At 52.8% G+C, this 14655-nt stretch overlaps 1 protein-coding gene across 6 annotated transcripts in view; it reads right to left on the reverse strand.

The window, feature by feature from the left end:
* Positions 1-14655, reverse strand: part of gtf2h4 (general transcription factor IIH, polypeptide 4) — a 97682-nt gene that overhangs the window by 17949 nt on the left and 65078 nt on the right. For all 6 annotated transcript variants that reach the window (XM_068009627.1, XM_068009624.1, XM_068009623.1 and 3 more), the window contains one exon: positions 200-283. In XM_068009627.1, the coding sequence (XP_067865728.1) occupies positions 200-283 (84 nt within the window). The remainder of the gene's footprint in view (positions 1-199; positions 284-14655) is intronic.

A 14655-nucleotide genomic window follows, 5' to 3' on the forward strand; every position in this document is an offset into this window, starting at 1 on the left:
GTCCTGGGAGTGAATGATGGGGACAGTGCAGAGGGAGCTTTACTCTGTATCTAACCCCTGTTAGATGGGGCATAGTAACCATGTGTGGACTATGTCTATGCTACTGAAATAAGCTGCACACAGTGCTGCGGCCCCTCCGGGCGGCGCCATCATTTGGCTCTGAAGTGTCCACACTTGCCCCTAGTCCAGTCATCCTTACCTTTCTCTGGAATACGAGTCCGAATTCCCGCAGGTGTTGTAGGAACGTCAACAGGGAGTCACTCATCCCTTCCACGGAATAATCCTGTAGGGAGCCAGAAAGAAGGGATGATTTGGCACAGGAATGCAGTCTGAGGCACTTGCCAGTGACTGGCAAAGCAGTATTAATGGATCACACAGCACAGAAGGAGGCTGTTTAACAATATAGTCTAAACCTAAATAGTCAAGTATCCCAGCTCGCTTAGCTCCAGACATTTTAGCAAGAGGGCGGATGAAGGGGCTGAGTCTTGTTTGTGTGTGTGAACAAAGACAGTCTGAAAGCAGAGACAGGGTACAGTGCATATTCACTGGATTAATACCAAGACTTTGTGGGGTAAATTACAAAGACAGGGTGCAAAAACCTGCCTCGTGTTCCCTCGAGTTTAGAAGGTTGTGGGGTTGGAGGAAAGTTGACCATTAATAGTTGACCACTTTTCCATCAGGTCCTGTGTGTGTTTGGGAATTTCAAATGCCCCTGTGGTCTGCTGGCTCTTGACGTACTGGCTGAGCCTGCAATGTTTGGAAGCAGACTGAGTTCGTAGCTGCAAGGACTGGAAACTTACAGGTGACAGATGGTTCCCCACTGGATCCCGCTCAGGGACAAGACCAGTTTGTATGTAATTAGACCCCAGCTTATTAGGTATAATTACAGGGCGAGACGGTCTGTGGTTGTTAGAAATCTCAGGACGGTCACAAGACCATGGCCGAGCGGGCAGCCTACAGAGTCAGGAGTGATACCTGAGCCAGGAGTGATACCTGAGCCGAGGATCCTGGTTGTATTACTTGCATGTCATTTAATCTAAAGCTGGCCTTATTATAACACTGTAGTGAGTCAATGCATATTAAAGCTTAGTGCTAAAAAAAAACACTTGGGCCTGAATCACGCGGAAGTAACTGAAGAAGTACCAATAACCATTTGCTGTGACAGTAACCACAGAAAGAAATCTGCTAACAGAGGCCATTTGGCCCATCATGCCTGTGCTGGCTCTTTGAAGGAATTATCACATTCGCCCCACGCCCTTGCTCTTTCCCCACAGCCCTGTAAATTTCCTTTTCAAAGTTACTATTGAATCTGATTTCACCACCCCTGCAGTCAGTGCAGTGTGAGGTGATGCATTTTGGGAGGACTAACAAGGCAAGGTATATACAATGGATGGTAGGACCCTAGGAAGTACAGAGGGACCTTGGTGTACTTGTCCATAGATCACTGAAGGCAGCAGCACAAGTAGATAAGGTAGTTAGGAAGGCATATGGGATACTTGCCTTTATTAGTCGAGGCACAGAATATAAGAGCAGGGAGGTTATGATGGAGCTGTATAAAACTCTAGTTAGGCCACAGCTGGAGTACCGTGTACAGTTCCGGTCCCCACACTATAGGAAGGATGTGATTGCAATGGAGAGGGTGCAGAGGAAATTCACCAGGATGTTGCCTGGGTTGGAGCATTTCAGCTATGGAGAGAGACTGGATAGGCTAGGGTTATTTTCCTTAGAGCAGAGAAGGCTGAGGGGGGACCTGATTGAGGTATATAAAATTATGAGGGGCAGTGATAGGGTAGATAAGAAGAAACGTTTTCCCTTAGCGGAGGTATTAATAACCAGGGGGCATAGATTTACGTTAAGGGGCAGGAGGTTTAGAGGGGATTTGAGGAATCTGTTTTTTACCCAGAGAGTGGTTGGAATCTGGAACACCCCTGAAGGGGTGGCAGAGGCAGGAACCCCCACAACATTTCAGAAGTATTTAGATGAGCACTTGAAACGCCATAGCATACAAGGCTATGGGCCAAGTGCTGGAAAATAGGATTAGAATAGAAAGGTGCTTGACGGCTGGCACAGACACAATGGGCCGAAGGGCCTGTTTCTCTGCTGTATAACTCTATGACTCTATTCCAAGTCACAGCAACTTGCCGCGTGAAAAGAATTCTCCTCATCTCCCTCACCCTGGCTCTGGATTTTGTTTTGCCAATTGTCTTAAAACTGTGCCCTCTGGTTACTGACCGTCCTGCCAGTGGAACCAGAATCTGCAGAGGACACAATACCCTGGTGGTTAAAAACCACAAAACAAAGTGCCTCATGTTTTGACCCCTCGTTGGTGCAGAGTTAGCAGAACTTCCCAACTTTCGGGCTTATAACTGGCCCGATATCCCCTTGGGTGCAAGAAAAAAGACTTTCATGATCACCAGACGTCCCAAAGTTCTTGAAAAACATAAAATACTTTTTGAGGTGTTGTCATTTTGAAATGTAGGAAATGTCGACTGTTGTAAAACCCCATCTGGTTCATTAATGTCCTTTAGGGAAGGAAATCTTCCATCCTTACCTGGTCTGGCCTACATGCGATTCCAGACCCACAGCAATGTGGTTGACGCTTAAAATGCCCTCTGAAATGGCCGAGCAAGCCACTTAGGGATGGGCAATAAATGCTGGTCTACGCCAGCGGCACCCACATCCCACAAACAAATAAAAAACACGGCAGCCAATTTGCGCACAGCAAGCTCCCAGAAACAGCAGTGAGAGAAAGAGCAGCTCCTCTGTTTTCAGTGAGGCTGGGTGAGGGATAAACATCGGTCAGCTCACCGGCGATAACTCTCATCTTGTTCGAAATAGGGCGGTGGGATCCTTCAGGTCCGTTTGTGAGGACAAAGCCAGCCAGGGACAACCACCCCCCCCACCATCTACAGAAGATCCCCCACAAGCACCCCCCACTCAACCAAATCTACCCCAGTGTTGCGCATGAAGGGCAAGGAAAAGGCTTGGTTGGGCTGTGATGGCCCCCAGCAGTTGAAAATCTTGCAGACATTCACTGTGCTGGTTCACATGTGGAGAAGGGCAATCCAGGCCATGATTTGGGGGTGGGGGGGGGGTGGGGTCAGTGAACAGAAACAGGAAAAACAAAAATCACATTAGACTGGAAAGGTTTAGAAGCTGAAACAGTCAGCAATGTCTGTGATAGGTTAATGACCCCCTCTGCCCATGTCCAAACCCACCCCGTCTTCTCATGGTATTTGTAATCCCCTCTCAAACCTTGTGAATCTCCATGGCGTTAAAATTTCTGCCTGTCTGGGACAGGACAAGGCAGAACTTGCATTTTGTTCTGTCTCTATATTTCTCCTGTTGATTTACAAGGGAACCCTTTCTGTTGCTGTACACTAATAGAAATGTTTTCTGCATTAACAGCACGGCTTTCATCTCTGGGGAGCAGGCATTTTTTTGGAAGTTAGGTCAGGATGTAAATATTTATACAGAATGCAGATAGCTCTGAAAAGCACAGAGATACAGTGATAGTCCTCGGCAGTCTGCAGTGAAGTAACAATCGCTTTAACGGCTGGTTGTGTAACAAATAAATAATTTACCTTGCCAAAGTAAAGACAACACAGTGATCTCCAGCAGCTCTTATATTCTACTATGAACAGGTTTTAATAATAGAATCAGTAGTCGTCTTTCGAAGACAGGTGTTGAGCATAAACACCGGCAGAGACTGCTTCATGCTGTACAGTCCAAGCAACTAATTGTATCTCGACTGCAGTTATACTGTCTGTTGTGAGGGGGGGAGGGGGGGCCTCACTGGTACCTTGACCCACAACTTAATCACCCTTTGGGAGAAAGGATTCAACTCAAAACATTGTGGTCAAATCACATCATGAATTCGAACCCCCCCCCGTCCCTCACTGAGAGTGAGACCCACATCACTATCCCCCCCCCACTGTAAACACAGAGAGTGAGACCCACATCACTATCCCCCCCCCCACTGTAAACACACTGAGAGAGTGAGACCCACATCACTATCCCCCCCCCACTGTAAACAGAGAGTGAGACCCACATCACTATCCCCCCCCCCACTGTAAACAGAGAGTGAGACCCACATCACTATCTCCCCCCTCCACTGTAAACACACAGAGAGTGAGACCCACATCACTATCCCCCCTTCACTGTAAACAGAGAGTGAGACCCACATCACTATCCCCCCCCCCACTGTAAACAGAGAGTGAGACCCACATCACTATCCCTCCCCCACTGTAAACAGAGAGTGAGACCCACATCACTATCCCCCCCCCCACTGTAAACACAGAGAGAGAGTGAGACCCACATCACTATCCCCCCCCCCCACTGTAAACACAGAGAGAGAGTGAGACCCACATCACTATCCCCCCCCCACTGTAAACACACAGAGAGTGAGACCCACATCACTATCCCCCCCCCCCACTGTAAACACAGAGAGAGTGAGACCCACATCACTATCCCCCCCCCACTGTAAACACACAGAGAGTGAGACCCACATCACTATCCCCCCCCCCACTGTAAACACAGAGAGAGAGTGAGACCCACATCACTATCCCCCCCCCCACTGTAAACACAGAGAGAGAGTGAGACCCACATCACTATCCCCCCCCCCACTGTAAACACACAGAGAGTGAGACCCACATCACTATCCCCCCCCCCACTGTAAACACACAGAGAGTGAGACCCACATCACTATCCCCCCCCCACTGTAAACACACAGAGAGTGAGACCCACATCACTATTCCCCCCCCCCACTGTAAACACACAGAGAGTGAGACCCACATCAATATCCCCCCCCCCCCCACTGTAAACACACAGAGAGTGAGACCCACATCACTATCCCCCCCCCCACTGTAAACACAGAGAGTGAGACCCACATCACTATCCCCCCCCCACTGTAAACACAGAGAGTGAGACCCACATCACTATCCCCCCCCCCCACTGTAAACACAGAGAGTGAGACCCACATCACTATCCCCCCCCCCACTGTAAACACTGAGAGAGTGAGACCCACATCACTATCCCCCCCCCCACTGTAAACACTGAGAGAGTGAGACCCACATCACTATTCCCCCCCCCACTGTAAACACAGAGAGTGAGACCCACATCACTATTCCCCCCCCCACTGTAAACACAGAGAGTGAGACCCACATCACTATTCCCCCCCCCACTGTAAACACAGAGAGTGAGACCCACATCACTATCCCCCCCCCACTGTAAACACTGAGAGAGTGAGACCCACATCACTATCCCCCCCCCACTGTAAACACTGAGAGAGTGAGACCCACATCACTATCCCCCCCCCCCCCACTGTAAACACACAGAGAGTGAGACCCACATCACTATCCCACCCCCCCCTGGAAACACAGAGAGAGTGAGACCCACATCACTATCCCCCCCCCCACTGTAAACACAGAGAGAGAGTGAGACCCACATCACTATCCCCCCCCCCACTGTAAACAGAGAGAGAGTGAGACCCACATCACTATCCCCCCCCCACTGTAAACACAGAGAGTGAGACCCACATCACTATCCCCCCCCCACTGTAAACACAGAGAGAGTGAGACCCACATCACTATCCCCCCCCCCACTGTAAACACAGAGAGAGTGAGACCCACATCACTATCCCCCCCCCACTGTAAACACAGAGAGTGAGACCCACATCACTATCCCCCCCCCCACTGTAAACACGGAGAGAGTGAGACCCACATCACTATCCCCCCCCCCCACTGTAAACACGGAGAGAGTGAGACCCACATCACTATCCCCCCCCCCCCCACTGTAAACACACAGAGAGTGAGACCCACATCACTATCCCCCCCCCACTGAAAACACAGAGAGAGTGAGACCCACATCACTATCCCCCCCCCCACTGTAAACACACAGAGAGTGAGACCCACATCAATATCCCCCCCCCCCCACTGTAAACACACAGAGAGTGAGACCCACATCACTATCCCCCCCCCCACTGTAAACACAGAGAGAGTGAGACCCACATCACTATCCCCCCCCCCACTGTAAACACACTGAGAGAGTGAGACCCACATCACTAATCCCCCCCCACTGTAAACACACAGAGAGTGAGACCCACATCACTATCCCCCCCCCACTGTAAACACAGAGAGAGTGAGACCCACATCACTATCCCCCCCCCACTGTAAACACACTGAGAGAGTGAGACCCACATCACTATCCCCCCCCACTGTAAACACAGAGAGTGAGACCCACATCACTATCCCCCCTCCCCACTGAAAACACACAGAGAGTGAGACCCACATCACTATCCCCCCCCCCCACTGTAAACACACTGAGAGAGTGAGACCCACATCACTATCCCCCCCCCCACTGTAAACACACTGAGAGAGTGAGACCCACATCACTATCCCCCCCCCACTGTAAACACACTGAGAGAGTGAGACCCACATCACTATCCCCCCCCCCACTGTAAACACAGAGAGAGTGAGACCCACATCACTATCCCCCCCCCCACTGTAAACACAGAGAGAGTGAGACCCACATCACTATCCCCCCCCCCCACTGTAAACACACTGAGAGAGTGAGACCCACATCACTATCCCCCCCCCACTGTAAACACACAGAGAGAGTGAGACCCACATCACTATCCCCCCCCCACTGTAAACACACAGAGAGAGTGAGACCCACATCACTATCCCCCCCCCCACTGTAAACACAGAGAGTGAGACCCACATCACTATCCCCCCTCCCCACTGAAAACACACTGAGAGAGTGAGACCCACATCACTATCCCCCCCCCACTGTAAACACACTGAGAGAGTGAGACCCACATCACTATCCCCCCCCCACTGTAAACACAGAGAGAGTGAGACCCACATCACTATCCCCCCCCCACTGTAAACACAGAGAGTGAGACCCACATCACTATCCCCCCCCCCACTGTAAACACACTGAGAGAGTGAGACCCACATCACTATCCCCCCCCCCACTGTAAACACAGAGAGAGTGAGACCCACATCACTATCCCCCCCCCACTGTAAACACAGAGAGAGAGTGAGACCCACATCACTATCCCCCCCCCACTGAAAACACAGAGAGAGTGAGACCCACATCACTATCCCCCCCCCCACTGTAAACACGGAGAGTGAGACCCACATCACTATCCCCCCCCCACTGTAAACACATAGAGAGTGAGACCCACATCACTATTCCCCCCCCCACTGTAAACACGGAGAGTGAGACCGACATCACTATCCCCCCCCCACTGAAAACACAGAGAGAGTGAGACCCACATCACTATCCCCCCCCCCACTGTAAACACATAGAGAGTGAGACCCACATCACTATTCCCCCCCCCACTGTAAACACGGAGAGTGAGACCGACATCACTATCCCCCCCCCACTGTAAACAGAGAGTGAGACCCACATCACTATCCCCCCCCCCACTGTAAACACAGAGAGAGTGAGACCCACATCACTATCCCCCCCCCACTGTAAACACGGAGAGTGAGACCCACATCACTATCCCCCCCCCACTGAAAACACAGAGAGAGTGAGACCCACATCACTATCCCCCCCCCACTGAAAACACAGAGAGAGTGAGACCCACATCACTATCCCCCCCCCACTGTAAACACACAGAGAGAGTGAGACCCACATCACTATCCCCCCCCCACTGTAAACACACAGAGAGAGTGAGACCCACATCACTATCCCCCCCCCCACTGTAAACACAGAGAGTGAGACCCACATCACTATCCCCCCTCCCCACTGAAAACACACTGAGAGAGTGAGACCCACATCACTATCCCCCCCCCACTGTAAACACACTGAGAGAGTGAGACCCACATCACTATCCCCCCCCCCACTGTAAACACAGAGAGAGTGAGACCCACATCACTATCCCCCCCCCACTGTAAACACAGAGAGTGAGACCCACATCACTATCCCCCCCCCCACTGTAAACACACTGAGAGAGTGAGACCCACATCACTATCCCCCCCCCCACTGTAAACACAGAGAGAGTGAGACCCACATCACTATCCCCCCCCCACTGTAAACACAGAGAGAGAGTGAGACCCACATCACTATCCCCCCCCCACTGAAAACACAGAGAGAGTGAGACCCACATCACTATCCCCCCCCCCACTGTAAACACGGAGAGTGAGACCCACATCACTATCCCCCCCCCACTGTAAACACATAGAGAGTGAGACCCACATCACTATTCCCCCCCCCACTGTAAACACGGAGAGTGAGACCGACATCACTATCCCCCCCCCACTGAAAACACAGAGAGAGTGAGACCCACATCACTATCCCCCCCCCACTGAAAACACAGAGAGAGTGAGACCCACATCACTATCCCCCCCCCCACTGTAAACACGGAGAGTGAGACCCACATCACTATCCCCCCCCCACTGTAAACACATAGAGAGTGAGACCCACATCACTATTCCCCCCCCCACTGTAAACACGGAGAGTGAGACCGACATCACTATCCCCCCCCCACTGAAAACACAGAGAGAGTGAGACCCACATCACTATCCCCCCCCCCACTGTAAACACATAGAGAGTGAGACCCACATCACTATTCCCCCCCCCACTGTAAACACGGAGAGTGAGACCGACATCACTATCCCCCCCCCACTGTAAACAGAGAGTGAGACCCACATCACTATCCCCCCCCCCACTGTAAACACAGAGAGAGTGAGACCCACATCACTATCCCCCCCCCACTGTAAACACGGAGAGTGAGACCCACATCACTATCCCCCCCCCACTGAAAACACAGAGAGAGTGAGACCCACATCACTATCCCCCCCCCACTGAAAACACAGAGAGAGTGAGACCCACATCACTATCCCCCCCCCACTGTAAACACACAGAGAGAGTGAGACCCACATCACTATCCCCCCCCCACTGTAAACACACAGAGAGAGTGAGACCCACATCACTATCCCCCCCCCCACTGTAAACACAGAGAGTGAGACCCACATCACTATCCCCCCTCCCCACTGAAAACACACTGAGAGAGTGAGACCCACATCACTATCCCCCCCCCACTGTAAACACACTGAGAGAGTGAGACCCACATCACTATCCCCCCCCCCACTGTAAACACAGAGAGAGTGAGACCCACATCACTATCCCCCCCCCACTGTAAACACAGAGAGTGAGACCCACATCACTATCCCCCCCCCCACTGTAAACACACTGAGAGAGTGAGACCCACATCACTATCCCCCCCCCCACTGTAAACACAGAGAGAGTGAGACCCACATCACTATCCCCCCCCACTGTAAACACAGAGAGAGAGTGAGACCCACATCACTATCCCCCCCCCACTGAAAACACAGAGAGAGTGAGACCCACATCACTATCCCCCCCCCCACTGTAAACACGGAGAGTGAGACCCACATCACTATCCCCCCCCCACTGTAAACACATAGAGAGTGAGACCCACATCACTATTCCCCCCCCCACTGTAAACACGGAGAGTGAGACCGACATCACTATCCCCCCCCCACTGAAAACACAGAGAGAGTGAGACCCACATCACTATCCCCCCCCCCACTGTAAACACATAGAGAGTGAGACCCACATCACTATTCCCCCCCCCACTGTAAACACGGAGAGTGAGACCGACATCACTATCCCCCCCCCACTGTAAACAGAGAGTGAGACCCACATCACTATCCCCCCCCCCACTGTAAACACAGAGAGAGTGAGACCCACATCACTATCCCCCCCCCACTGTAAACACGGAGAGTGAGACCCACATCACTATCCCCCCCCCACTGAAAACACAGAGAGAGTGAGACCCACATCACTATCCCCCCCCCACTGAAAACACAGAGAGAGTGAGACCCACATCACTATCCCCCCCCCCACTGTAAACACATAGAGAGTGAGACCCACATCACTATTCCCCCCCCCCACTGTAAACACGGAGAGTGAGACCGACATCACTATCCCCCCCCCACTGTAAACAGAGAGTGAGACCCACATCACTATCCCCCCCCCCACTGTAAACACAGAGAGAGTGAGACCCACATCACTATCCCCCCCCCACTGTAAACACAGAGAGAGAGTGAGACCCACATCACTATCCCCCCCCCACTGAAAACACAGAGAGAGTGAGACCCACATCACTATCCCCCCCCCCACTGTAAACACGGAGAGTGAGACCGACATCACTATCCCCCCCCCACTGTAAACAGAGAGTGAGACCCACATCACTATCCCCCCCCACTGTAAACACAGAGAGTGAGACCCACATCACTATCCCCCCCCCCCACTGTAAACACAGAGAGTGAGACCCACATCACTATCCCACCCCCCACTGTAAACAGAGAGTGAGACCCACATCACTATCCCCCCCCACTGTAAACACAGAGAGTGAGACCCACATCACTATCCCCCCCCCACTGTAAACACGGAGAGAGTGAGACCCACATCACTATCCCCCCCCCACTGTAAACACGGAGAGAGTGAGACCCACATCACTATCCCCCCCCCCACTGTAAACACGGAGAGAGTGAGACCCACATCACTATCCCCCCCCCCACTGTAAACACAGAGAGAGAGTGAGACCCACATCACTATCCCCCCCCCACTGTAAACACAGAGAGAGTGAGACCCACATCACTATCCCCCCCCACTGTAAACACAGAGAGTGAGACCCACATCACTATCCCCCCCCCCACTGTAAACACGGAGAGAGTGAGACCCACATCACTATCCCCCCCCCACTGTAAACACGGAGAGAGTGAGACCCACATCACTATCCCCCCCCCCACTGTAAACACAGAGAGAGAGTGAGACCCACATCACTATCCCCCCCCCACTGTAAACACAGAGAGAGTGAGACCCACATCACTATCCCCCCCCCACTGTAAACACAGAGAGAGTGAGACCCACATCACTATCCCCCCCCCCACTGTAAACACAGAGAGAGAGTGAGACCCACATCACTATCCCCCCCCCCACTGTAAACACAGAGAGAGAGTGAGACCCACATCACTATCCCCCCCCCCACTGTAAACACACAGAGAGAGTGAGACCCACATCACTATCCCCCCCCCCACTGTAAACACGGAGAGTGAGACCCACATCACTATCCCCCCCCCCACTGTAAACACACTGAGAGAGTGAGACCCACATCACTATCCCCCCCCCCCCCACTGTAAACACGGAGAGTGAGACCCACATCACTATCCCCCCCCCCACTGTAAACACAGAGAGAGAGTGAGACCCACATCACTATCCCCCCCCCCGCACTGTAAACACACTGAGAGAGTGAGACCCACATCACTATCCCCCCCCCCCCACTGTAAACACACTGAGAGAGTGAGACCCACATCACTATCCCCCCCCACTGTAAACAGAGAGTGAGACACACATCACTATCCCCCCCCCCCCACTGTAAACACAGAGAGAGTGAGACCCACATCACTATCCCCCCCCCCACTGTAAACACGGAGAGTGAGACCCACATCACTATCCCCCTCCCCCACTGTAAACACAGAGAGAGTGAGACCCACATCACTATCCCCCCCCACTGTAAACAGAGAGTGAGACCCACATCACTATCCCCCCCCCACTGTAAACAGAGAGTGAGACCCACATCACTATCCCCCCCCCCACTGTAAACACAGAGAGAGAGTGAGACCCACATCACTATCCCCCCCCCACTGTAAACACAGAGAGAGAGTGAGACCCACATCACTATCCCCCCCCCCACTGTAAACACAGAGAGAGTGAGACCCACATCACTATCCCCCCCCCACTGTAAACACAGAGAGTGAGACCCACATCACTATCCCCCCCCCCACTGTAAACAGAGTGAGACCCACATCACTATCCCCCCCCCCCACTGTAAACAGAGTGAGACCCACATCACTATCCCCCCCCCACTGTAAACACACAGAGAGTGAGACCCACATCACTATCCCCCCCCCCACTGTAAACAGAGTGAGACCCACATCACTATCCCCCCCCCACTGTAAACAGAGTGAGACCCACATCACTATCCCCCCCCCCACTGTAAACACAGAGAGAGTGAGACCCACATCACTATCCCCCCCCACTGTAAACACACAGAGAGTGAGACCCACATCAGTATCCCCCCCCCACTGTAAACAGAGTGAGACCCACATCACTATCCCCCCCCCACTGTAAACACAGAGAGAGTGAGACCTACATCACTATTCCCCCCCCCACTGTAAACACAGAGAGAGTGAGACCTACATCACTATCCCCCCCCCACTGTAAACACAGAGAGAGTGAGACCTACATCACTATCCCCCCCCCGCACTGTAAACACAGAGAGAGTGAGACCTACATCACTATCCCCCCCCACTGTAAACACAGAGAGAGTGAGACCTACATCACTATCCCCCCCCCACTGTAAACACAGAGAGTGAGACCCACATCACTATCCCCCCCCCACTGTAAACACAGAGAGTGAGACCCACATCACTATCTCCCCCCCACTGTAAACACACTGAGAGAGTGAGACCCACATCACTATCCCCCCCCCCACTGTAAACACAGAGAGAGTGAGACCCACATCACTATCTCCCCCCCACTGTAAACACACTGAGAGAGTGAGACCCACATCACTATCCCCCCCCCCACTGTAAACACAGAGAGAGTGAGACCCACATCACTATCACCCCCCCCACTGTAAACACAGAGAGAGTGAGACCCACATCACTATCCCCCCCCCCACTGTAAACACAGAGAGTGAGACCCACATCACTATCTCCCCCCCACTGTAAACACACTGAGAGAGTGAGACCCACATCACTATCCCCCCCCCACTGTAAACACAGAGAGAGTGAGACCCACATCACTATCCCCCCCCCCACTGTAAACACAGAGAGAGTGAGACCCACATCACTATCCCCCCCCCAACTGTAAACACACAGAGAGTGAGACCCACATCACTATCCCCCCCCCACTGTAAACACAGAGAGAGTGAGACCCACATCACTATTCCCCCCCCCCACTGTAAACACACTGAGAGAGTGAGACCCACATCACTATCCCCCCCCCACTGTAAACACAGAGAGAGTGAGACCCACATCACTATCCCCCCCCCACTGTAAACACAGAGAGAGTGAGACCCACATCACTATCCCCCCCCCCACTGTAAACACACAGAGAGTGAGACCCACATCACTATCCCCCCCCCCACTGTAAACACACTGAGAGAGTGAGACCCACATCACTATCCCCCCCCCCACTGTAAACACGGAGAGTGAGACCCACATCACTATCCCCCCCCCCACTGTAAACACACAGAGAGTGAGACCCACATCACTATCCCCCCCCCCCACTGTAAACACACTGAGAGAGTGAGACCCACATCACTATCCCCCCACCCCCCCCCACTGTAAACACAGAGAGAGAGTGAGACCCACATCACTATCCCCCCCCCACTGTAAACACAGAGAGAGTGAGACCCACATCACTATCCCCCCCCCACTGTAAACACAGAGAGTGAGACCCACATCACTATCCCCCCCCCCCCCACTGTAAACAGAGTGAGACCCACATCACTATCCCCCCCCCCACTGTAAACAGAGTGAGACCCACATCACTATCCCCCCCCACTGTAAACAGAGAGTGAGACCCACATCACTATCCCCCCCCCACTGTAAACACAGAGAGAGTGAGACCCACATCACTATCCCCCCCCCCACTGTAAACAGAGTGAGACCCACATCACTATCCCCCCCCCACTGTAAACAGAGTGAGACCCACATCACTATCCCCCCCCACTGTAAACACACAGAGAGTGAGACCCACATCACTATCCCCCCCCCCACTGTAAACAGAGTGAGACCCACATCACTATCCCCCCCCCCACTGTAAACAGAGTGAGACCCACATCACTATCCCCCCCCACTGTAAACACACAGAGAGTGAGACCCACATCACTATCCCCCCCCCACTGTAAACAGAGAGTGAGACCCACATCACTATCCCCCCCCCACTGTAAACACAGAGAGAGTGAGACCCACATCACTATCCCCCCCCCCACTGTAAACACGGAGAGTGAGACCGACATCACTATCCCCCCCCCACTGTAAACAGAGAGTGAGACCCACATCACTATCCCCCCCCCCACTGTAAACACAGAGAGTGAGACCCACATCACTATCCCCCCCCCACTGTAAACACGGAGAGTGAGACCCACATCACTATCCCCCCCCCACTGAAAACACAGAGAGAGTGAGACCCACATCACTATCCCCCCCCCACTGAAAACACAGAGAGAGTGAGACCCACATCACTATCCCCCCCCCCACTGTAAACACATAGAGAGTGAGACCCACATCACTATTCCCCCCCCCCACTGTAAACACGGAGAGTGAGACCGACATCACTATCCCCCCCCCCACTGTAAACAGAGAGTGAGACCCACATCACTATCCCCCCCCCCACTGTAAACACAGAGAGAGTGAGACCCACATCACTATCCCCCCCCCACTGTAAACACAGAGAGAGAGTGAGACCCACATCACTATCCCCCCCCCACTGAAAACACAGAGAGAGTGAGACCCACATCACTATCCCCCCCCCCACTGTAAACACGGAGAGTGAGACCCACATCACTATCCCCCCCCCACTGTAAACACATAGAGAGTGAGACCC

Source organism: Heterodontus francisci, chromosome 29 (genome assembly GCF_036365525.1).
Source record: "Heterodontus francisci isolate sHetFra1 chromosome 29, sHetFra1.hap1, whole genome shotgun sequence".
NCBI lineage: Eukaryota > Metazoa > Chordata > Chondrichthyes > Heterodontiformes > Heterodontidae > Heterodontus > Heterodontus francisci.